This window comes from Hyla sarda, chromosome 2 (assembly GCF_029499605.1).
Source record: "Hyla sarda isolate aHylSar1 chromosome 2, aHylSar1.hap1, whole genome shotgun sequence".
NCBI lineage: Eukaryota > Metazoa > Chordata > Amphibia > Anura > Hylidae > Hyla > Hyla sarda.
The window spans coordinates 397,375,193-397,401,527 of record NC_079190.1 but is presented as its reverse complement, the minus strand read 5'-3'; the positions used below and the strand labels follow the sequence as shown (position 1 = coordinate 397,401,527).

General features: G+C 42.3%; 1 protein-coding gene across 4 annotated transcripts in view; it reads left to right on the top strand.

Annotated features, from left to right (window-relative positions):
- SMG6 (SMG6 nonsense mediated mRNA decay factor) overlaps window positions 1–26,335 on the top strand; it is a 260,985-nt gene that overhangs the window by 84,391 nt on the left and 150,259 nt on the right. Inside the window, exon 1 of one of the 4 annotated variants that reach the window (XM_056558720.1) lies at window positions 3,273–3,319. The exons of the other annotated variants lie outside the window; for them this stretch is intronic. Within the exon in view, the coding sequence (XP_056414695.1) occupies window positions 3,288–3,319 (32 nt within the window). The 5' untranslated portion in view covers window positions 3,273–3,287. Of the gene's footprint in view, window positions 1–3,272; window positions 3,320–26,335 lie in introns of those variants that run through there. 4 annotated transcript variants of the gene reach the window in all.

The window sequence follows — 26,335 nt, the reverse complement described above, 5'->3', positions numbered from 1 at the left end:
AGGTTTTGGTTTCCAACTCCTCTGAGTTGTCGGGAAAAAATCCACAACAATTGAACAAATTCGGGTTGGAAAGCTTTATAAAGACGTGGGAAAGCTCAGAAATGTCGGGTTACGCCCCTTTTTCGGGTTTGGGAGAATCCACATCGGGTCCGTCGGGAAAAAAATGTTGCATCGTGTCGCAGACTGGCGCACAATGTCTGCGGCATGTCGCAAACAAAGATGCAACAAAAAAACCTGACAAAACAAGTTGGGTTTAGAATAGTAAATGAGGGCCACTGTGATTGTGGTTCGCAGATCCAAATATCAAGATCAGAAAAATATGCTCCTAGATTCAGGAGACTCGCCTAATAATAAGGTCCAGATAGGTAATCACTAAAGGATAAATGAGGGGGTGTAGGATGGTGTAGGGGATAGGGAGGGAGGGCCTAGGGAGGTGCAAGGCCTAAGGTAAGCGGCCACTACCTACATTGCCCTATAACAAGAACCCTGTCCTACCCCTAAGGCTAGGCGGAGTGATACATCCTTAAAAGGATGGCCCCGCTCTGGAACCTACCCCTGACAGTCCTGCAGTAGTCCTATGATATAGACAGATAGGAGGATTCACTGTCTCACATGCAGTTCCTGTCTAAATAAGTGGGGATGGGAGAAGGAAAAGATAGCCTATTGTCATACACAAATGTACCTGACAAGTATGTCACCTCTGATAAACAATAGATGTATAGGGTGTCATAGATGCTGTCTCCTAATGTACAGACATGCCATAAAGAAGCCCTAGGTGCCCATTCATGCTAGTAGGTGTACAACTGTTTGTACATTTTATAGTTAGACACAAGGTGCCCACATGTGCCCATTCATGTATACAGACAGATATTTATATATATATATATATATATATTATGATCTGGCAACATTACACAAGGTCTAATGTAAAAACACATAGGATATCTTTTGTTTGTTCCAAAAGAGACAGCAAAAGGCAAATCTTTCAATTTAAGCATAAATAGTAATGCACTTATCTGGACCCAATGATATCAATATTCATAAAATTTGTCTCAACACGATCCACGGACTGCCGAGATCTATACATCTTCTATGTTACCAGCCAGAAGTGACGCAGGTTCACATCTGGATCATGTGACTGCTCACATGACCGGTATCATGAATACCGCAACACCATCAACTCCGGCAGTCTGAGGATCTAAGTAGTCCACGCTACTAGCTGGAAATGGTATAGCGCGCACCTGGACCATGTGATTATTCACGTGACTAGTATCCAGGACATTATGACGCTAAGTGTATACAAGGATCGCAGCTCATTGGATTAAAAGCACTTGGAGTTAAAGGGGTACTCCGGTGGTTAATTTTTTTTGACTATATGGCATCTTCTTTGTAAGTTTAGTTTTTTGGCAATATACATGTGTTATATGTTTTGGCAGCATGTATGTGTTTTTCTTACCTGTTTGTTGGGCAGGAAGTTCTGTAGTTCAGAGGGTTTTCTTTTACTGTTGTCCACAGTTCTTAGTCTGTTGTGGACAAGATGTCACAGCTTTTTTTTTTCCCCCCCTCTGTCTGCATTAGAGGAATAAGCCACGCCCCCTCATCTCATACTGGGAATGATCTCTATGGGGGAAATTTATCAAAACCTGTGCAGAGGAAAACTTGCCCAGGTGCCCATAGCAACCAATCAGATCGCTTCTTTCATTTTTCACAGGCCTTCATAAAAATGAAAGCAGCAATCTGATTGGTTGCTATGGGCAACTGGGCAAGTTTTCCTCTGCACAGGTTTTGATAAATCTCCCCCTATATGTGAAGGGGGAGGGGGGGGGGGGGACTCCTGAATAACACATGCTGGGAGTTGTTGTCCCTGTTGTGTTTATGCTAGTGTTTACAAACCAGTGTGCCTACAGCTGTTGCAAATCTACAACTCCCAGCATGCCATGACAGACTTTGGGCATGCTGGTAGTTGTAGATTTGCAACAGCTGGAGGTACACTGTTCTAGCCTATTCAGCATACACATCATGTTACACCAGTGTTTCCCAACCAGTGTGCCTCCAGCTGTTGCAAAACTACAACTCCTAGCATTCCCAAAGGCTGTCAGGGCACGCAACACCTGGAGGTACCCTGGTTGGGAAACACTGGTGTATGCCCTACAGAGGTGTGGTGAACTACAACCCCCAGGAGACTACAGAGACAGCATGCTGGTGTTATACCACAGACTGAAGACTCCTGAATGACACATGCTGGGAGTTGTAGTCCCTTTTGTGTGTGTATGCCAGTGTATCCCAACCAGGGCTGGTTTATATTAGTGTGCTGTGTATAAGGGGGCCGACTCGGGAAATTAGTTGGATGGGTAAAGGGCGGAACAAACAAACAAATAAAAAAGGAGCCGCCCCAAACCAGCAAGGCATGTGGCATGCTGGGATTTGTAGTTTTCAGCACAGCAAGAAACAGGAAATAGAAGCAAAGATAGGAAAACTAAGTGGAGGATAAAAAGACAACAAAGAACGGAAATAGAGTAGGCTAAACAACAAGAATAGAAATTAAACAAAACAAATAGGGTGTGTCAAAAATGGAAAAACACGTTGACCACCGGAGTACCCCTTTAAGGTAGGCAACCTGTGATTGGTGCATGCCTCCATCTATATTATACAAAAAGGAGCATGGCACTTCCTCAAACATGGCTGAATTACATCCGGCATCCATCTGCAGCCTGGACCGGCCATCACTCTCATGATCACCCTCATGAAATTATCTGTGCCCCCCATAGTCTCCTGATAAATGGGGCAAGAAACGCGTTGAGACGAATTCTATGAATATTGATATCATTGAGTCCAGATAAGTGCATTACTATTTATGCTTAAATTGCAGGATTTGCCTTTTGCTGTCTCTTTTGGAACAAACAAAAGATATCCTATGTGTTTTTACATTACAGACCTTGTGTAATGTTGCCAGATCATAATATACATAAATATCTGTCTGTATATATGAATGGGCACATGTGGGCACCTTGGGGGAAATTTATCAAAACCTGTGTAGAGGAAAAGTGGTACAGTTGCCCATAGCAACCGATCAGATCCCTTTCATTTTTCAGAGGCCTTTTCAAAAATGAAAGAAGGGATCTGATTGGTTGCTATGGGCAACTGGTAAACTTTTTCTCCTCATGGGTTTTGATAAATCTCCCCCCTTGTGTCTAACTATTATATGTACAAACAGTTGTACACCTACTAGCATGCATGGGCACCTAGGGCTTCTCTATGGCATGTCTGTACATTAGGAGACAGCATCTATGACACCCTATACATCTATTGTTTATCAGAGGTGACATACTTATCAGTCATGTACATTTGTGTATGACAATAGGCTATCTTTTCCTTCTCCCATCCCCATTTGCACAGGAACTGCATGTGAGACAGTGAGTCCTCCTATCTGTCTATATCATAGGGCTACTGCAGGACTGTCAGGGGTAGGTTCCAGAGCGGGGCCCTTCCCTTTTAAGGACGTATCACTCCGCCTAGGCTTAGGGGTAGGACAGGGTTCTTGTTATAGGGCAATGTAGGTAGTGGCCGCTTACCTTAGGCCTTGCACCTCCCTAGGCCCTCCCTCCCTATCCCCTACACCATCCTACACCCCCTCATTTATCCTTTAGTGATTACCTATCTGGACCTTATTATTAAGTGAGTCTCCTGAATCTAGGAGCATATCTTTCTGATATCCTGATCATGGGATCTTGATATTTGGATCTGCAAATCACCATCACATTCAGTGGATTTATATTCACAGATTCCAATATTGAATTTTGTTTTTACCCTCATAATAACATGAGAATCACATATTTGTTTGTGGCTATTTGATACTTTAGTAACCATTAAAAGTTATGTTTTAGTGTTTTTCTCGGTGACCGTGTCTCTGTTACTAGAGACATAAATCTCCCAACAGGCAGTGGACAGCAGATTGAAAAGAAATGAGTGGACAAAACTTTAGGGCAGTTTTTTGGTATAATTTGTTCTCCTTGTAAATGTAATGGCTGACTTGTGTCTAACTGCAGTAGTTATCATGCAGGTACCACACTGTTTCAGTCACACCGGTCATTTTCTCATGGCGCTGTACAGAATGCTGAGGAGGAAGAATACTTGCAGGAGATTAATGCATTTTCTTAATTTCCTAATTCCAAATTTAATTTAGGAGGTCAATCCCTCTAAATTTGTACGGGATTAGAAAGCCATGGCTACTATCTTCCCAAACAATACCATACCTGTTCGCATGGTTTAGCCCCTGTCATATCAATCAAGCTGAGCTGCAATACCAGTGACAGCCTGTTGATAGGTGTAGTGCTGTGTTTGGAAGAAACCAGCCATGGTTTTCTTAGCCTATACAATACAGTTAACCCCTTCCTGCCCTGAGACTGTGCCATCAGCAGCCAGTGTCACCTGTAGCACAGCTGATACCCTGCTACAATGGCCAGGATGAGAGTTGGCTCCTGTTCTGATTTTATTCTAGGTCACCCCATTGATTATAACTGATCTTATGGTGCAAAGTGTTTGTCATTGTAGCTGGGGGGGGGGTCTAACAAAGGCCTCCAATATGTATCTGTCAATTAGGCCCTAGGCAATAATACACTGCATTATAACAGTATTGCATTTTATCAAATGAGCAATCTATATATTGTGCGCATGCAAACACAAAACTATTTCCATATAGAGCAAAAATAGTAAAAAATAATAAAACTACATTCTTAATGTTGCTGCTTTTGTAATAGTACATATCATACGTTTTAAATTCAAACATTAAATTATCATAGCAAAGTGAGTTATTTGTAGCCCAAAATAGTAACATTAAAAAGTATAGCTAATTCTACAAAAAAAATGTTTTTATGAAAATATAAAGAAGTTATGGGTCTAGGAATCAGGCAATGCATAAACCTTTTTTTCTTCTATGAAAAATATTTTATTGTGCAAAAGTAGTAAAAAGAGAATAAAACGATATACACATATATGATTCTTGAAAGGGGATCTGTTAACCGTATTTGCAGCTCAGTGCTGCAGATAACGTTGGATACCTGGTTGGGTATAAAAGCAAAATGTACTGTCCCTGGAGCGGATTGTGGTAGTAAAATCTTTTTTTATTTCTCAGACATGTGCCAGAGGTTAAGCTGAACTGCTCAAGTGCCACAGCCAGCCATGCTTTTTTGTTTGCCCAGATCGCTTAGCCCTTTCTTGATCAGCTTGGCACAGTTTCCTTGACACTTGGCTGCGAAGTAAAAAAGATTTAATAAATTCAGCTCCAGGCCTGGTATGTCATACTGCAGCTCAGCCAATTGCTAGCCAAGGTGGTACATCCATATGGCGAGCGATTAGCTGACCTACAGTATGACACATTATGCCCATGTATCGGTGCAGGACACTGGAGGCAATGCGGGATTTCTGGAGGTAAGTACAGGTCAATTTTGTTATATCCCAATCAACGGCCATAGTTTTGGAAACTCCTCTCAACCTGCTCCTCCCTCCCCCAATCGCTGGATAAACCCTTTGAAGGTTTTATTCGGCAAACTGAGAACAGTACTAAAATAACAAATTTCACAAGATAACCCCTTAAAGAGGTACTCAGTTGCTAGACATCTTATCCCCTATGCCTGTACAAAGATCGCAGGGGGTCCCAGCGGCTGGACCCCCCCCGATCAGACCTCTTATCCCTATCCATTGCATAGGGAATAAGATGTCTAGCAATGGAGTACCCCTTTAAGGGTATGGTCACACCTGCATTATTTTGCTGCGTATTTGTTGCTGCATATTTTCCTACTCATTGATGTTAATGGGTAGCAAAATACGCAGCTGATTTTGCTACCCATTGACTACAGTGGCCAGGAAACTACACAGCAGCAAATATGCAGCAAAATACGGCAGGTGTGACCATACCCTTAAGGTCTTTTCTATATTTAACCCTTTAATATTATCCACTGTACACACTGTAGGTGCTATGTAATAAGCCTAGTAAAAGTGTAGGTCTGCTGCAATGGCTGGTCACACCAGTATTTCAAGGCAAAAATGCATCTGAAAGGTGTTTTACATGTGTTTTTTTCATTTTCAAGCATTTTTAAAGCTTATTTGTAATGTAATGGACATTATAGATGTGAAATCTGTATTCATCTTCAAATACACAGTTATCTTTATCATGCTCAAACTCATGTGAAGTATGCAAAAAAACTCTGCTACAGAAAGTACCTGGGCAAATCCACAAGTAAAATCTGAAGCTTATTTACTGTGTAAATTCAACTTTGCAGAGCCTTAGGGGGAGATTTATAAAAACCTGTCTAGATGAAAAGTTGCTGAGTTACCCATAGCAACCAATCAGATCGCTTATTTCTCTTTTCAAAGGGCTTTTCAAAAATGAAAGAAGCAAAATGATTGGTTGCTATGGGCAATTCAACAACTTTTCCTCTGAACAGGTTTTGATAAATATCCTCTTTAGTTCCCACCTATGACAATAGAGCATAAAATACTACAGTCAAAAAACCCTGTTTTAATGGGTTTCCACAGTAGAATTTGATGGCATCTTGCTGACATCACATCTGGAGTGTTGAGTGTCCGACTGTCGTTTTCACGGTCATCCACCAGCCATGTAGAAGCTGCAGCGCAGTCTCGTTTATTTTAATGAAGTGTTACAGTGTCGCAGTTCCTTGAACATAATTAAGGAATTTGGTTTCTTTGCTTTCAGGGTCAGTGGGAGTCCCAGAGATTGGGCCCCCATCAATCATAATGTTATGCCATATTACTAGAACAGGGGAAAATCTCTTATGAGGAAAATATGGCTTAAAGAAAACTAGTTCACTGGCAAAGTAAAATTTTACAGTATCTCTGCTTTCAAAATGCAAAAACATGTCTTTCCATGAGTGCAGATTTATCTCACATATGTCCAGGTCTGAGAACACGAAAGAGGTTAATATGCATGTGTGATAATGTATTATCTCTCTGTAAACTGTTTAAAAATACTTTTGGCCTAAGCCAAAAATCAAATCACTATAAACTATTTTTCTTTTAACGTATAACTGTTTCAGGAACTTTTGACATTTTGGATCTTTTCCATTGGTGGGGTCTGGCCAATGAGACCCTTACCTATTTGACTGGGTGCTGACTCTCCTGGATTGCTTAAGACAGGCTCATACACCTTCTGCAGAACCTGCATTAAAGGGGTACTCCGCTGCCCCAGCGTTTGGAACATTTTGTTCCGAACGCTTGTAGCAAGCTGCGGGGGCCATGACGTCACACCACGCCTCCTCAAAGCAAGTCTATGGGAGGGGGCGTGGTGGCTGCCACGCCCCCTCCCATAGATTTGCATGGAGGGGACGTGGCGTGATGTGATGAGGGGGTGTAGCAATTGCATCACGACCCCTGCCGCCCCACCCAGCATTCTAAACGAACACCAGGTGCTGCACAGAGATCACGGGGGTCCCAGCTGTGGGACCCCCACAATCGGATATCTTATCCCCTATCCTATGGATAGGGGATATGATGTCTAGGGACGGAGTTCCCCTTTAAATAAGTGTGGAAAGGCATTGCTCAACGGAGTGCTGCTACCTTTTGTTTTCTTCAAAGCATTTGGTGAGGGTCTCTGCACCCGGACCCCTATCAACGACACATCAGAATTTTTTTTTATAAACAGTTACACTTTAAATCTGCTTCTGAAAAAGAGTCGAGTGTATGGTTGCCATTACTGCACCTTAGACAATCTCACCCAGGTTTACAGATTTCCTGAAGTTTGGCTATGCGGCACTACATTTTTAATAATGTCCCAGTACTTCTCTTTTTCAAGTTGTTGTGTAAACGTGTTTCATTTGGCATACTCCAATCGAGCTGTGGATTAGGTGAACATAACTCCCACCCTGACATATCTCATGTAGAGATGGTAGAGCGGCGGGCCTGCTGCGCAGATGAGAACAAATGTATAGCAGATCGAGAGTCAAATTGGGTCCGTTTTACCCATTGCAACAACTGTTATAATACAACTTATTATAATACAATGCTGCTGATCCATGCTTCTACAAAACAGTCACTGCTGCTTTTACTTAAACCTAACATTCTTTTCTGATTTGTTCTCCTTAATTCATCTGCATTGCCCCCTCCTTATTATAGAGCCCATCAAGTTTTCTTTACAACCATGACTAGAGATGCTGGCTCGGCACATTGTTAAAGCTGACCGCATGGCTCATTGCAATAAAGAAAAATGATGTGCCCAGGGAGCTGTGTTAAAAACTTTGTTTTATATGTATGTATCTATATATTTTTTTTTTTCTTTAAAACTGGTTCCAAAAATTCAGTTCCTGTCCGTTAAGGCTGTTTGTGTTTTTGTTTAATTAACCAGTTCCCTTCATTTTGCTTTTATTCACTGCCTTCATTATATTCCATGACTTGGCTTACTTTAGTAGTGGGTGCACTGCATAGCATGGTGTGAGTACGAGGCATTGGGTATATAGGCCTCTGTGAAAATAAATAAATGTGTCCTCAAAGGGACTCTAGAACTTAAGTCTAAATGCTCTTAATATTCTTTTGAATTTCATTGGTATCTATTGTTCCCTGTTATCGGATACTTTGGGTCGCAAAGAGGCTAATTGTGATGTTCAGTATAATTGATAGGCAGTGCAAAAAATGTCTTCCATCACTACTTTAACTTACATACCTTCTGACCTTGTCTGTACATGTGTACATAATTTACATTTTGGTGCTACTTTAAAAGGGTTTTCCCATTTCCCCTTTTAATTATTTTAGTTTATTAAAAATAAAAATGTTAGACTCCACCATATTTATCTACCTTGTCTCTACTATCTAATTGCCCGGTTCTGCTTCTCATTCCTGAAGTGTCCATTTCAGTAGATGATACTAAGCCATCCTGCACATATTCAGCAATATGCACTGTTATAACTATAACATCACTGCTCCCGCTGCTGCCAAGTAGAGCATTAGGGGCAGCATGGGGGATAAAACACTGTAGGGGGTGCTGCAAGATGCTCTGGTGGAAATATTATTGCCCTGGCCATGATCCACAGGCCAGGCTCTCGTACAGTTTGCTGCCTACAATAGGGAATACTCCCCTATAAAGACCTAACATGGAATTGCAACAAGTTCTAGTGCAACTCTTTGCACATCTGCTGGTGGTATTCGCAGGGATTCCGCACCAATGGCTGGAGATTAGTGACAGGACAGTGCAGTATGGTCACCTGTGACTACTCAAACTTACAGCCACTTTCCATTCAGCTGGGTGGGTGGTGTTCTTCCCAAGGACAGTACTCTCTGAATGTGCTGAAAGGTCAGGCAGCAGTTTTCTTTGTACAACTCTCTTCAGTTGCAATCCTATGCCACTTCTTAGTCAAAGAACCTATAGTATTATATTGTTTTAGACAAGTAGATAAATACAAAGGCCCAGATTTAACAATCTGCCTGAGACGTAAATGTGTCTAAGACAGATGGCAATCAATCATGGCTCAGCTATCATTTTTCAACAAAAATCGGGCACATTTATGTCTATACAAAGTAATGATTTTGAAAAGTAAAACCAAAAAGTTATTAAAAGCATCCTCTGTTATAGTGTTCCACCTGGTCGAACACTTGAGTGACCACCCAGTCCATTTATATGTGTATGTGCTCATGGTTATTGAGGGTCATGTCGTTTCTTATAGCCAATGAGGCAGAATTGTCACTTGAGTACTAATAATCAAGTATAGATCAGCCCTGATGCCTGGTAACAGATTTCTAACATACAAGTAAGCCTATAAAGGCAAGATGGAGCAATACTATAAAACATAATCATTCTCTATTTTAGTGATCGTGGCTTGGCATCACATGACTACTATCAGTCAATAGTTATTTAAGCCAGGTGGCTGATGGATTGTATACAGATCGATATAGATGAATCTTATGCACAATGTAAATGGACATGTAAAAGTCTACGCTGATATAGATATACTGAGCAACCACAGTGTGAATGCCCTGTTGGCGCTTTCATGTAGCAAAGTCTGTAGAAGTGATATTGAACATCGATTTTGAACGGCTCTTGAGTTACTGTGCATGGTCGGGAAAATGGCCTGAGAATGAAGAAGATTGTTCTAAGGCTACTGTGCATGTCTAGTGCATGTCCTATTCCTTTATGTTACAGAACAGAGGTGGATTTGCAGGAGCCTTATGGAACAGCTGTTTTGTTACAGATCATGCTCAGGGACCATCCTATTCCCCTCTATTGCAGAGCGGGATGGTGTACCACAAGACTGGCTCTTGTGGTACACTACTTATGCCCAGGATCCATCCAGTTCACTTCCTTTTGAAGAGGATGAAAGTTGTGCTATGAACTCAGTAAGATTGCTATTAGGGTACTGCACATGCCTGGGATCTATCCCACTCATGTCTGTTGCAGAGGGGAGTATATAGGCTAGGAACTGAATGATAGGTCTTGAGGTAATGAATGTGCCAAGAAGCTAACCTATTGAGTTCTATTTGAGAGGGGAATAACTGGGCAGGGAGGATGGCTCTTAGGATACTGCTCATGACGGACGGCCGTGGCGTGACGCCTCATCCCCAGTCCCGTAAACCCGTAGGTTTCCGAAACAGGAGATGCAGCTCCCGCATAGAATGCGGGTGCTGCAGGGGGTCCCAGCGGCGGGCCCCCCGCGATCAAACATCTTATCCCCTATCTTTTTGGATAGGGGATAAAATGTTTTTGCCCGGAATACCCCTTTAATGCCTGAGATCCAGCCTATTCACTTCTGTTGCTGCTGGGAACTGCTTGGCTGGAAACTTATAGAGGTTACCCAGGAATAGAAAACCAGCTGATTTTTTTTCTTTTCTTTTTTATAAATCTTCAACAGGGAAGGGGGGGGGGGTCTAGGAGTCAAATAGGATCACTCATGGGACACTGCAAGTCCATCCGCCATCCTGTTCACTTCTATTGCAAAGGGAGAAATCTTGATAACTCAGCCTTAAAAATGGAAAACAATTGAGGTGCAACTGCACAGAACCGTGGCCAGTAGGGATGTAAGAAAAAATCGATACCCGCGATTATCGCGATTTTTCACTTGCCGATACTGAATTGATTCAAAATATTTTTGAATCGATTCTTTTAGTGATGCGGAATTTGTATCACCTGATGCACAGAACAGCATGTCCCGGGCATCAGGAGATAAAAGTTCCACATTTTGTCAGCCGGATCTAACGCGGCGGCGCTCTGGGTGTACGGAGCGGGCTCCGACTCGTGCCCGCTCCATACTCTGCGGCCCCCGGCTGATTTCAGTATCCGGGGGCCGCTGATGCATCACCGCCGCTAATATCCAGCATGCGGTACTCGACAGTGTGTATGGAGCGGGCTCCCGACTCGTGCCCGCTCCATACTCTGCAGCCCCCGGCTGTTCTCAGTAGCCGGGGGCCGCCGCTAATATCCAGCATGCGGCGATCGCCGCGGCTGGCTATTAACCCTTTAGATCGCCGCTGTTAAAGCTGACAGCGGCATCTAAAGGGAGATGTGTATGGTCTCCGTGGCTCTGTCATTGATAGAGCCTGGCTGGACCAGGCTCTATCAATGGATCGCAGATAAATGGAGTTCAATAGAACTCTATTCATCTGTCTGAGGAATCTAATGATTCCTAGAAGACTAATAAAGTGTACAAAAAAAATAAAATAAAAATAAAGTTTTAATAAAAGTGTAAAAGACATTGTTTTTTAGACAGAATCGGGATATATCGCGATGTATCGTCACCTAGACGGTATCGCGATATATCGGGATATATCGAATCGCCACACTGGTATCGCGTTTCGAATCGATTCGCCAAATTCTTGGCGATTCACACCCCTAGTGGCCAGTGCCCTTAACTGGTCAAAATGAAACCTATACAAAGAAGAGGCCTTTTTTTTATTTTATTTTTTTACTTCATACTTGAGGAACAAGATTTCAGACATAGTGCCCCCAGAAAAGTTATTTACAAACATTTATAAATTTATGTAGGAAATGTTAAAATGCCAAGGGGTGCAAGATGGGGATACCGCTTTATCTACATACAGATATAACATCTTAACAATCTTTTAGCATTTGCGTTACGTTCTAGTGGCTTGGTAAGCACAGTCTTCTTTTAGGAAAAAATTCTATTGTTCTTGAGGAATCTGCAAGAGTACAGCTCGAAGGAGCAGCACAAGGGGAAGAAGATATGAATTCTGACATACAGCTAAGAGAGCAGGAGGGCTGCCAGCATCCCGCCCGCCTTATGCCGTGACGCTGTGTTCTCTGATTCCTTCATCCGTTGCTCTCAGAAACCGGAATAGTCGGGGGACTTTTGAGAACCATCAAGCTCTCTGCAGCTGCGGCGCTTGGTTTATTGCTCTCAGCTGGCACTTGAACCCCGGTCTCTGGCTTTGGAGCAATTCCCAGCTTCGATCCCTGGAGCTTTCTCTACAGCTGTGTGACACCGTGCTGACCCTGAGTGAGGATAGGAAAATAGAAGCCATGCCAAGCCAGAGTTTCTTTTTCATTTGGAGTCTGGCTGCCTGCCCATGACCAGGGTTACATAATGGGAAACACAGGCAGGGCTGCGGGGCCAGCGCTTCACCAGTCAGCCTGGGGCTCCATCCTGCTATGCCATACATCTTGCAGGCTGAGGCTGTGTGTGTCGATCGCTGTATGGAGGTCTCCCGCTTGTTTGTTTTTATTTCTAGATTTCCCTTTCCTGTGCCTCTTCCTAATGTCCTGTGTAATGATCAGGGAGGCAGGTACCTTGGAAAGGGGGGGTTGGGGCAAAAGATAACAGGGGAGATGTCAGGTGATTTCAGGACACCCGGGTAAATGTGTGGGTACCCACACATGTCTATTCTACTTTCCTTGTTTTCCTTATTTCACTGTGGTGGTCCAGTGACAGTATTTAATAAGGAGACATGAGACTTTGAGCCTTGTGGATGTAATGAAAACCATTTGTTCAGATTATTGGGAGAGGATAGAAATTGTATTTAGGCAGGGTCAACTTCTGTTACATCTTTCCACTGCTGCAGAAAAAAAATATTCCCAGAGATGGATAGACTGCACATGTGAACTTACTTGCTAAATGATCATGTTTTTGATATTCCGCAGTCCTGCAGCTGCACTTCTCACTTTTTTTTTTTTTTTTTCTTTGCTGGACTTTGAAAAGTCTGCTGGGGATTAAGGGTTAATAATTGGCGTAGCTGAGGTTAACCCTTTCTGAGACAATGATCTCATAGATCTGTTGAAGCCCATTAAAACATTCAATGAAATAACGGACATTGTTCTGTAGCGGCGGTGCTCTACGTGCATCCTACAGCACCTTAGAGCAGGGGAATTTGCGGAAACCATTCCAAAGAAGTTCTGCCCTGCAGACGTCTCCCCTACCCCTAGACATTCGCACGTTGACCCTGTTGTGTGCACTTTTGTGTCACATCCGTCTCCATGGTAATGGCAGCTGGTGATGTCACAGAGAAGGGATTATGAAGGAAGGGTTTGGTTGTGGAAGGAAAAGCTGCTGCTGTAGAACAAAACATTTCCAGGGTACCGGGGGTTTAGGAGGAATTCTTTCCAAAGCTTCATTATCTTTGTAGTGCCCATAGGGGAATGTGCTATTAATAGTAAGGTCATTGGTGCTGTGTTGCTGGAATGGGAGTTCCGGTATGTTGCCACAGTACTACGTGTTTTTTTTTTATTATTAGATTGGCATTCAGAAATCCAGATGAAGCACCTTTAATAACTCCTGAATTGTTTTCACATCTGTTGTGTGAAAGGGATAGCTTTGCCTTTGCTTTTAATATATATAGGCATTGTCCTGTATTCTTTGCGCTGTTATACTGTTGAGCACCATGGCATACTTTTCTAGCTATGAATCAAAGTGCGTTCATTATTTAGACAATACAAATAAGGATTTCCGTATCTCAGCACAACCAGAGACCTAGTTTTGTTGTGAGACGTTACTGATGACACTCACACCCACGTTTTTATGCTAGATCAGATTGGTGGCCATTTGCAGTTTTGGAGGTGTAATCTTGTTAGAACTTCCTTTTCAATGAATTGTACACTGCTACAAATGGATCTGGGTAGGTTAGAGGCTTGGGCCGAGAAGTCGCAGATGAGGTTCGAAACCAATAAATTTAATGTTGTGAAGAAATCTTTGCACCCTCACATTTTTGTAAATATTTTATCTTTTCATGGGACAACACTGAATTGACACTGCAACAATATAAAGCAGTGAGTACACAACTTGTATAACAGTGTTTAATGTTGTGTCCCCTCAAAATAATTCTCCACAACCTCTGAATATGATGCTGAGCACATACACACAACTTCTTTGGTCGACCATAGCGAGGCCTGTTCTATGTGGAACCTGTCCTGTGAAACCGTTGTATGGTCTTTCCCACCATGCTGCAGCTCAGTTTCAGGGTCTTGGCAATCTTCTAAGCCTAGACAATTTTTATGTAGAACAACAATTCCTTCTTAGCCATGAGGGGTCATGTTGAACTTCCAGAGACCAGGATTAAAGAGTGTGAAAACACCAAATTTAAGACACCTGCTCACCATTCACATCTGAGACCTTGTAACACTGAGTCACATGAAATCAGGGAGGAAAATTGGCTAATTGTGCCCAATTTGGACATTTCCACTTAGGGGTGTGCTTACTTTCGTTGCCAAGGTTTAGACATTAACAACTTAAGGATGCAGGGGGTACCGGTACGCCCTCGTCCTCTAGTACTTAAGGGGATCACAGTGGTTCAGTAAGCTAAAATGGTGGAGGAGAGTCTCCTTACCTGCCTCCTTTCACCGATTGCCGACTCACTGATGTAGCCTGGCATAGCCAGTCTAGATCAGTGGATAGCTGCTCACACTGTGTATTATACAGTGAATGCAATGGAATGCTTGCTTATAAAAGTCCCCCATGGGGACTTAAAAAGTGTAAAAATAAAAAAATCTATAAAATTATATAAAAACCCCTTCCCTTATAAAGAATAAAATGACCCTTATTTTCCTGTTATACAAAATAGAATTTTTTTTACATATTTGGTATAGACGCGTGCATAGATGTCCAAAGTACTAAAATATAATGTGTATGATCCCGCATGATGAACTGCGTAAACGTAAAAAAATACCAAACATACAGATTTTTTATTACTTCATCATCATATATCAGAAAAAAATTATAAAAAGTGATCAAAAAGTCCAATCAAAAAAGAAAATGGCACCAATGAAAACTACCATGAAACATTAGCCTTCCTAATTCCCAGTGTACGGAAAAATCAAAGTAATAGAGGTTAGAAAAGAACAATTTTATGAATACCATTTTGTTAAATAAAGTTTGCAATTTTTTAAAGTAGTACAATAATAGAAAAACTATATAAATTGGGTATCCTGTTAATCGCATTGACCTACAGACTAAAGATAAGGGAATTTTATTTTTACCATAAAGTGCACAGTGTGAAACCAAACCCCCCAAAAGTTGTTAAATTGCAGTTTTTTGCCCACAAATTATTATTTATTTTTTTTGGTACATTTTATGTTAAAATAGGTGACAAGCCCTTATTTGGATCTGTAGGTGGAAAAATGAGTTATGGATTTTAAAAGGAGAGGAGAGAAAAACAAAAACGCAAAAATGAAAATTTCCATAAGGACAAAATGAATGGAGTCCTTAACTCCTTAAGGACACATGACGTTCTCATATGTCTCCATTTCCGAGTCCTTAAGGACACATGACGTATGAGAACGTCATGTGTTTTACCGGCCCCCCGCAACCATCTGGAGCGGAGCCGGTGCCCGATGCCTGCTGAATTCGTTCAGCAGGCATCGGGGCATATCGCCCAGGGGGGTCATGATGACCCCCCATGTTGGCGATGGCCGCAGATCGCTGGACAATTCAGTCCAGCGATCTGCAGCGGATTCCGGGTCAATCGGGTCTCCAGTGACCCGGTGACCTGGAATTATTGGCTGATCGGCGCCGTCAGAGACGGCCCCGAACAGCCATAGCCAGCAGGGGTGAGGTGGCACTGGTGCCACCTCACGATCGCCCTGATTCGTCGGCCGGATTACCGGCCGACCAATCAGGGCGCCTGCTCCGGGTGTCACTCCCGCAACCCGCTCCGCCCCTCTTCCGGAGGACGTGAGCGGGTGCGGGACGTGCACCCCGGGTGCTGGGGACCCTGATCTCCGGCGTCCCAGTTGTAGTTTTGCAACAGCTGGATGTCCCCCCCCCCCCCCCCCCCCCCCAAATGTGAATATACAGGGTACACTCACATGGGCGGAGGATTACAGTAAGTATCCGGCTGCAATTTTGAGGTACGGCAAATTATCTGCCGCAGCTCAAACTGCCAGCGAGAAACTACTGTGAACCCCCGCCCGTGCGACTGTACCCTAAAAACACTACACTAACACACAATAAAATAAAAAGTAAAAAACACTACGTATACACACACCCCTACACAGCCCCCCTCCCCAATAAAAATGAAAAATGTCTGGTACGCCACTGTTTCCAAAACGGAGCCTCCAGCTGTTGCAAAACAACTACTCCCAGTATTGCCAGATAGCCGTTGACTGTCTAGGCATACTGGGAGTTTTACAACAGCTGGAGGCACCCTGTTTGGGAATCACTGGCGTAGAATACCCCTATGTCCACCCCTATGCAAGTCCCTAATTTAGGCCTCAAATGCGCATGGCGCTCTCACTTTGGAGCCCTGTCGTATTTCAAGGCAACAGTTTAGGGCCACATATGGGGTATCGCCGTACTCGGGAGAAATTGCCTAACACATTTTGGGGGGTATTTTCTGCTATTACCCTTTTTAAAAATGTAAAATTTTTGGGAAACCAAGCATTTTAGGTAAAATATATATATATATTTTTTTACATATGCAAAAGTCGTGAATCACCTGTGGGGTATTAAGGTTCACTTTACCCCTTGTTACGTTCCCTGAGGGGTCTAGTTTCCAAAATGGTATGCCATGTGTTTTTTTTTTTTTTTTTGCTGTCCTGGCACCATAGGGGCTTCCTAAAGGTGACATGCCCCCCAAAAACCATTTGTCGCTCCTTCCCTTCTGAGCCCTCTACTGCGCCCGCTGAACAATTAACATAGACATATGAGGTATGTGCTTACTCGAGAGAAATTGGGTTTCAAATACAAGTAAAAATTTTCTCCTTTTTACCCCTTGCAAAAATTCAAAAATTGGGTCTACAAGAACATGCGAGTGTAAAAAATGAAGATTTTGAATTTTCACCTTCACTTTGCTGCTATTCCTGTGAAACACCTAAAGGGTTAATACACTTACTGAATGTCATTTTGCATACTTTGGGGGTGTAGTTCAAAACTGAACTGGTCCCTGAAAAATAGTGAGTTTGAAAATTTTGTGAAAAATTTCAAAATTGCTGCTGAACTTTGAAGCCCTCTGGTGTCTTCCAAAAGTAAAAACTCATAAATTTTATGATGCAAACATAAAGTAGACATATTGTATATGTGAACCCAAAAAAAATATATTTTGAATATCCATTTTCCTTACAAGCAGAGAGCTTCAAAGTTAGAAAAATGCAAAATTTTCATTTTTTTCATCGAATTTTGGGATTTTTCACCAAGAAAGGATGCAAGTTACCATAAAATTTTACCATTAAGTTAAAGTAGAATATGTCACGAAAAAACTATCTCGCAATCAGAATGATAACTAAAAGCATTCCAGAGTTATTAATGTTTAAAGTGACAGTGGTCAGAATTGCAAAAAACGCTCCGGTCCTTAAGGTGTAAAATGGCTGCGTCCTTAAGGGGTTAAGGGCTTGAGTTAAGTTATTTTGTGTTGTATTGAGTTATCTTGAGGGGACGCAACATTAAATACCACTTTACAGGCAATGTACCCACTACTATACATTGTAGCAGAGTGTCTTTTCTTCAGTGATGTCAAATGAAAACATAACATTTTCTAAAATTTGTGTATTTGCACCATATAGGTTCACATAGCTGCTTTAGGGTTATAAAAAGCATGCACTTTGCTTGCAAAGCTGTAAAAATCTTATTTTTGGAAAAAAATGCCGGTTTTGTCTTCTGTCCTTGCATCATATAGTTTCATATGGCTGCATTAGAGTTATATAGAGCATGCGTGGCTGCATTAGTTATATAGAGCATGCATTTAGACAGTATGCTTTGCAAATGTAAAAATTTTGTGCAGAACTCATGACATGGGAGAGGGGAGCAGAGGAGATCTTCATGCTCCAGGGTAAACACCCCCCAGCCTCTAAGAGAAATGCAAAAGACTAAGAAAGACTGCACACAGGAAAACGTGTATCAAAAGATATTTTACATATTAACACATGCATATTATTATGCAAACAGGTCTTAGGGCACATTACTACATGGATTTAAGCCTTTTTTTTTTCTTACTAATGACAGTAATGCTTTAAGAGCAGTGAGACTATGGAACTCTCTGCCGGAGTAGGTGGTCAAGGTGAACGATCCACCGAAAGATCAATATGGGCCTGGATACACTTATGGAATGTAAAGTCTAAAGTGAGGAGAGGAGTTGTCGATCCAGGGATTTATTCTTATTTGAAAAATAAATTTTTCTAAAATAAGCAAAAATTGGCTTCTGCCTCATGGCTTTTTTCCTTCCTCTGGATCAACACTGGAGGATAATAGGCTGAACTGGATGGCCAGATCTCTTTTGTTTCAGCCTTACAAATGATTTTCAGAATTATCTTTAGGACCTTTCCTTCTCCCTTCTGTCCATCCTATGGTTCATTTTCCTGTGGCCTCTGTATCATATCTCTCCAACTCCTACTTGTAAGCTGTGGCAGGCCTTTATTCATGTTTTTTGAACATAGTCTTTTTTTTTTTTTTTTACCACACAGAATTGGCTGTAAAATTATTCTTGGGAAGTAATCTTTCATCTTTGCCTTGAAAGCTGGAGTAACTATTTCAATGTAATGAGATCTGCTGAAAACAAAGTGAACTTTAAAGCCGAGCTAGTTCAGAAAGAGGGTGTATAGGATGGTAGTCTTCAGATCTAAACAAGAAAAGGGCAGTGTCCTAGAGGATGATAAAACATCTGCTGGAGATATGGGTGGTCAGTGTCAATGACATCACTAAAACTAAATGCTCATTGTCATGTATTTTCTTGTCTCGGCCTTATTGGCATTTATAACTATATTATGCCATATCAGGAAAAAAATCTGTCTGCAAAAATCTGTCTAAGAGAAAGATAAATTCTTAATGTTAGAGCTAGCTTATACACATAGGTCAATGCAGAATGAAAACAAGAAATCAGCAAGAAATCAGACAAGGGGAATCTGCGCTAATTTCGCTCAGAATTTTACAGTAGAAATGTGCATTGGGAAATCGAAGTATTATGGATTAACTCCATTGTAAGAACGAACATTTATACGAAATCTGAACCTATTTAGATATTTTGCTAGTAAAGATCGTTCAGGAGAAGAGAGTGAGGAGCTGGAGACTCAATCAGACAGCTCCTCTCATGGATTTCATTTAACGGGACAGAGACACTATATTCACATAAAGACATGGGAACAATGTTATTTACACCATAAAATCTATAATCCAAATTGCTACTTTTTTTTGCCCTAAAACCTTAGATAGATTAGTCTTAAAGGGGTATTCCAGGAAAAAACTTTTTTTTTTTATATATCAACTGGCTCCAGAAAGTTAAACAGATTTGTAAATTACTTCTATTAAAAAATCTTATTCCTTTCAGTACTTATGAGCTTCTGAAGTTAAGGTTGTTCTTTTCTGTCTAAGTGCTCTCTGATGACTCATGTCTCGGGAAACACCCAGTTTAGAAGCAAATCCCCATAGCAAACCTCTTCTAAACTGGGCGTTTCCCGAGACAGGTGTCATCAGAGGGGATTTAGACAGAAAAGAACAACCTTAACTTCAGAAGCTCATAAGTACTGAAAGGATTAAGATTTTTTAATAGAAGTAATTTACAAATCTGTTTAACTTTCTGGAGCCAGTTGATATATATAAAAAAGTTTTTTCCTGGAATACACCTTTTAATGGTTACTTTTTGACTTGCCAGTAAAGAATTGTTATATAGGATCTTGTCTAATGCCTTTAGAAATTATGAATTATCATTTTTTCCATATTTTTCATGATGGTAGTATATTCTCACAACACATTGTAGCTTTTTTTCCCCTTAAATGCAACATGTTGTAGGCGTCAAAATTTTGTCTTGCTCGTACATATGATTTTTGGGCAACTAATATGTAAAGTGTATGAGTTATGTGGGATCATTTAACATTGTGGCCATTTTTAAATCCAGTATGACATTGTTTTTTTTTTTTTTTATAAGATCAGTGGTGGAAAACCTTTTTTTTTTCTGCCAAAAGCCATTTGTATATTTATCATTCTCTGCTCATACAAAATTATCAACCTATGAAATTAGCCGGCTATATTTGGTCAAACATTTAACTTACCCCTTATATGATGGCTGCACCTTCTCCTTTGGTAAGGCTTAAGGGGTTATTGCCAAAAGGAACAAATGTGCCATAGTGAGGCCTTGCAGATGGATGCATTCATCCTCAGCAGAAGCAGGAGGGGCCTCAAGTATTTTATCCTGTGCTGGGCAGGGGTTAAGGTGGGGCTGAGCTGTGATTTAGACTGTGCATGAAGGACCTTTGATGATGACAGTGTAGGTGGCACTGAGTTGTGATTTAGATTGTGGATTTAAGAGGGTATTCTAGCTATAGACATCTCATCCCCTATCTCCGTGCAGCACCCGGCATTCTCTGCCGGGCTGCTGCTCCAGTCTCGAAAACCTCTGTTTCCGGAACTGGAGATGTGATGCCATGCCCCCCTCATGGCACCACGCCACGCCCCCTCAATTCTTGTCTCACGAGAATCCCGGGTGCTGCATGGATATCACCATGGGTCCCAGCCCCCGGTGATAAGGCATCTTATGCCCTATCCTTTGGATAGGGGATAAGATGTCTATGGCTGGAATACCCCTTTAAGGACCTGTCATGCTGATGATGACGTGATGCTGTAAAAAACAAAAAGAAAGGACAACATTGTATGAAGTTGTGGATGTACTGTTATATAGTAGTTATCTGCAACCTGTAACTGTAGTAGCTGCAGAATGACAATTCCTGGCATGTCCTATAGCAGAACATAAATTTTATTGTGTTATTGCTGGTAGTTGTCATTGCCTGCTGGGAGTAGTACTGCTGCACCAGCTGCAGGGCCACAGGTTGTAGATTACTGCTCTATAGCACAACCTGCTGGAGTTGTAATTTTGGGTCAATTTCAGTTTTCAGTTCCGCAATTCCTAAATTATGAGTTTCAGCCCATAATGTTCTATAATAGTTGGCGGGACAAGTTTTCGGCCAAGCACATCCTAAATTTCTTGTTTTGGCTCAAAATGCTAATTATGGTACACAACTAGTGTTCATAATGTTGCTAAATGCTGCCAGGTTTGCATCGGTTCATGTGGACGTTGTTTGCCCTGTAGATAGATTGCCTCTCCTGTATGTAGAACCCCTCTGTGTAGGTAGTTTTCCCCCTTAAGGTAGCCACAGGCATCCTAACTCATGACGTTACTATCTTCCCTAATGGAATGACGTGGGACCCCAGATGGGTTCTCACAGTGCCTCGGTTGGGAACCACTGGCCAGACCAAATAATGTTGTCGCCCTTATACAACAACAGGTTCCCCACGCCTTTTTTTTATTTTTTTTAAGAACTTGGCACTGTGTCCAGTTGACCTATTGGTTGGTCAATTTTCTTTTTAAAGACTCTATGGGGTAGATTTATCAAGGGATATTTAGCTCTTTTTTTGCTTACATAAGTCACACAAAGTCGAATTTATGAAGTGCGAATGTCATACCTAGGCAAGAAAAAGTCACAAACCCCCTTTAAAAAGTCATAAGTCAAAGCCAAGTCAGACCTGGCTTACATAAATGACTTTTAACAGCTTTTTTAAAAAGTCGCACAAAAGTAGCAACTGCTACTTTTTGTGCATTTTTTTATTTTTTAATTTTTACATTTTTTTTTGTAAAGCTCCGCTCCTCTTCTGCTCGCCCGCATCTTCCGCCCACCCGCATCTACCTTCCGCCCGCTAGCAGTTGCAAGACTACAACTACCATCATATCCTCACTGTAAAGGCATGCTGGGAATTGTAGTCTTCCAACAACTAGTGGGCGGGTGGTAGATGTGGGCAAGTGGCTTGGGAGAGGAGCCGGCCGGATCACAGTAATATGAAATCATGGCACTGTAATTTCATATTTCCCACTTGGAAATCCCACCTTTCCGCTAGCTGTAGCAACTAAAACTCCCAGCATGTCCTCCCAGGGTGCCTCCAGCTGTTCCTAAACTACAACTCCTATCATGGTAGTTGTATTTTCGAAACGTCAAGACTCCACCTGGTCCCTAACTGGAGGCTTACTGTTGTTAAATTACAACTCCCATCATTCCCAGACAACCAAAGGCTGTCTTTAAATAATGGGGGGGTGTAGTTAAGCAACAGCTGGAGGCTCTCTGTTTTATGCACGTTCTCCCCAGAGGAGAACGCCATGAATGTACTTACCAATTTTTTTTGTGTGTGTGTTTTTTTTTTTTCCTTCTCATTTCAGATCCGTGTGGGCTACTTCGGATTTGGTAGACTACATCGATGACCTGCATTTTTTGTTTGCTACAAATATAATGTTTAACAAGGGCTTTTGGGGGAATGTTTTTAGAATAAACATTTTTAAAACGTGTTTTTTTTTATTTTCTTTACAGGCTTAGTAGTGAAAGCAATTACTAAGCCAGGGCTTAGCTTTAGCTCTAAAAACAGCTAGCGCTAACCCCCAATTTTTACCCCAGTACCCCCACCACTGGGGTGCCGGGAATAGCTGGTACCAACAGGCTTGGACCATCAAAAATGGTACTCCTGGGCCTAGGTGGTAACAGGCTGGCATTATTTAGGCTGGAGAAGGCCAGTAACAATAGTCCTCTCCCACCCTGGTAACGTCAGGCTTTTGCTGTTCGGTTGGTATCTGGCTGAGAATAAAAATAGGGGGAACCACACAGGTTTTTTAAAATTATTTATTAAATTATTTATGGGGAAAAAGCATAGGGTTCAACATATTTTCATTCTCAGCCAGATACCAACCAAGCAGCATCAGCCTGACATTACCAGGGTGGGCAAGGACCATTGTTACTGGCCCTCCCCAGCCTTAATAATGCCAGCCTGTTGCCGACTAGGCCCAGAAGCACCGTTTTTGATGCTCTGGGCCTGTTGGTGTGGATCTTCCCGGCACCCCTGTGGCGGTGGGTACCGGGATAATATTTTGGGGTTAGCGCAAGCTGTTATTGGGGCTAATGCAAAGCCCCGGCTTAGTAATGGACTCTGTCTATAAGACTGCTTCCACTGCTAAGCCTGTGAAGTAAATAAAATAGAAAAAACGCAAAACTTTTATTCCAATAAAACACTCCCCCCACAAGCCCTGGTTAACCATTTTATTAATATTAAACTTAAAAAAACGCTGGTCATTGTAGTCCACCGAATCCAAAGTAGTCCTCTGCATACAAGGATCTGAAATGAGAAGAAAAAAAAAACACACACACACACAAAAAATGGGTTAGTACATTTAGGGGGAAAAGTGATAAAAAATGTAATAAACACACAATTTTTTTTGCTTTTGTGTGCTAAAAAAAGCTATTCCAAAAGTGATTTACCGTATATACTCGAGTATAAGCAGAGTTTTTCAGCACGATTTTTCGTGCTGAAGACGCCCCCCTCGGCTTATACTCGAAGTGAACAATCCCTTCATCAGTGGTCTTCAACCTGCGGACCTCCAGATGTTGCAAAACTACAACTCCCAGCATGCCCGGACAGCAATCGGCTGTCCGGGCATGCTGGGTGTTGTAGTTTTGAAACCTCTGGAGGTCCGCAGGTTGAAGACCACTGCGGCCTTCGTCATCATCCAGCCCCCCCTTTTGTTTTGTACTCCCCTCCCCTCGGTGGGAAGTTAGGGTGAGCTGGTCCGGGCCATCTATGCTGCAGGGACCGTCCGGTGGGGAGGATTAGTCCCGCTGTCCATTTTCACCGGGGGGCCTCTTCTCCGCGATTCGGGGCCGGCCTCGGTCTAGTGACGTTGCCTTGACGACGACACACAGGGTCGTTCATGTGCAACGTCCCTGTGCGTCGTCGTCAAGGCAACGTCACTAGTCCGGGGCCGGACCAGAATCGCAGAGAAGAGGCCCCCCCGGTGAAAATGGACAGCCCACAACGACTAATCCTCCACACCGGACGGTCCCTGCAGCATAGATGGGCCGGACCAGCTCACCCTAACTTCCCGCCGAGGGGAGGTGAGTACAAAACCAAAAGGGGGGGGCGGGGGTGGAGCTAGATGATGACGAAGGCTGCAGTGGTCTTCAACCTGCGGACCTCCAGAGGTTTCAAAGCTACAACTCTCAGCATGCCTGGACAGTCGATGGCTGTACGGGCATGCTGGGAGTTGTAGTTTTGCAACATCTGGAGGTCCGCAGGTTGAAGACAACTGATGAAGGGATTGACAGACAGTGATGATGAAAGGGGGGGGATGATGACGGGGATCTGGATGATTACATGGGGGGATGATGTATTTCCCACCCTAGGCTTATAGTCGAGTCAATAACTTATCCTGGGTTTTTGGGGTAAAATTGGGGGCCTCGGCTTATACTCGAGCATATACTGTACTGTCTTTTTTTTTTTTTTTACTTATGTGAGCCAAATTTATCAACTTCCTGTGATAGTATCATAAATATGTCACACACAAACAAAATTAAAGCCCAAAAAAAAAAAAAAAAAAAGACTACAGAACTCATACCAAAGCAACAATGACAAATGTCCCCCAAATCTGAGAGAATATTTCCTTTAATCATAGTCCTGGTCCAGTTATTTATATCTCTTTTAGTTCATGTGGTGACCTCCTTTAATCTGTAGTAGTGAAATCTTTGGAGTGTGGAGTGTTATTCAGTGCCTTATGAAGGGACTTCTATAATTACATCAGCAGCTGCTCCAGAATGAGCCAAATCAACTTCTTGGACACAAAATGTCTTAATTGAAGCTTTACAGCGTTTACCCGAGAGGTAATTTAACTCATTTATCTTTGTCATTTCTTAGTTTTGTCCTTTGGTGATCTCCCTATTTTTACATGGACTAGTGTGTAGTGTATCAATGGTTAAGTGTGATTATTGGTTTGATATCTATGATAAGTTACTTTAAGAACTGGCATTTAGGCTCTGTTCACATTATTTGTCATGTAAACATATGTACAACTCCAAAGCTTTTATTTTATTTTATTATGGATAGTTTTTGATTTTGGACACCTACCTGTATAACCTGCTTGTCAGATGTTTTATGCTGCCCAAATGAACCTGCATGAAACCGAGACGGGCTCCATTAAGAAAATAAGTACAATTGCATTTAGGAGAAACCATAGGTTTTAAACCTGCCTTAAACAAGATAACTTGGGGGGGGGGGGGGGGGGGGGGGGGGGGGGGTGGTATAGGTGTTAACTTGTATTGACAGGTCCCTCCCTTTACACTCACACAAAATGACCTGTCAATCTCTGAGAGCACCCCGATGATTAGTTACTCCGATCCTGGAGGGTTTGAAATCTATTATTTATCACCAAAACTTTTCAAATCATAGTGGTCTTTCTTAACAAAGCATGTCTCTGTCTCTTGCCACCAATGATTTGGACATCATGAAACCACATACAGATTCCTTTTGAGTTGATGGGTGAATGAATTATAAGAGTATGACATATATTTTGCATGTGTATTGCACATACAAAGTGTAATGCATCCATTTATGTTGTAGCCACTACCATAATAAGGCTGCATTCACACTGCAGTTGCAGCGTACGGCTGCTGGTCCCGGCTGGGGAGGGGAAAACCGTGCGCTCCTGTACCCCAGCCAGACCGGCGCCGAACTCTATTGATTTTAATGAGCCAAACAAGGAGTCAAACAGTGACTCCGGTCAGCACATTTTTGCCCCATATTCGGTTTTGTAAAGTCAGTGGAGTTCGGCGCTGTTCCGACTGGGATACGGGAGAGCATGGTTTTCCCCTCCCCCAGCCGGATCCGGTAGCCATATGCTCCAACCGCAGTGTGAATGCAGCCTAAGGGATCCTGACTTTAGTGACTATAGTGGGGTGTGTCAAGGTTGCTATTCAGCCATTTCTTCTTTCCCCTTCCATACACGTCGGCTCAGCTCGGCATGTTTTTTCATTACGGATAATGGAGTAAGCTACTATCCGGTATATGGCATAAAAACTCAACACCCCTTTTTCCTCCAACCTAATCTGTTAGGAGAGTTGGCACATTCCCATTTGTGTAGGATAATTGGTCCTGCTGAATTTGGC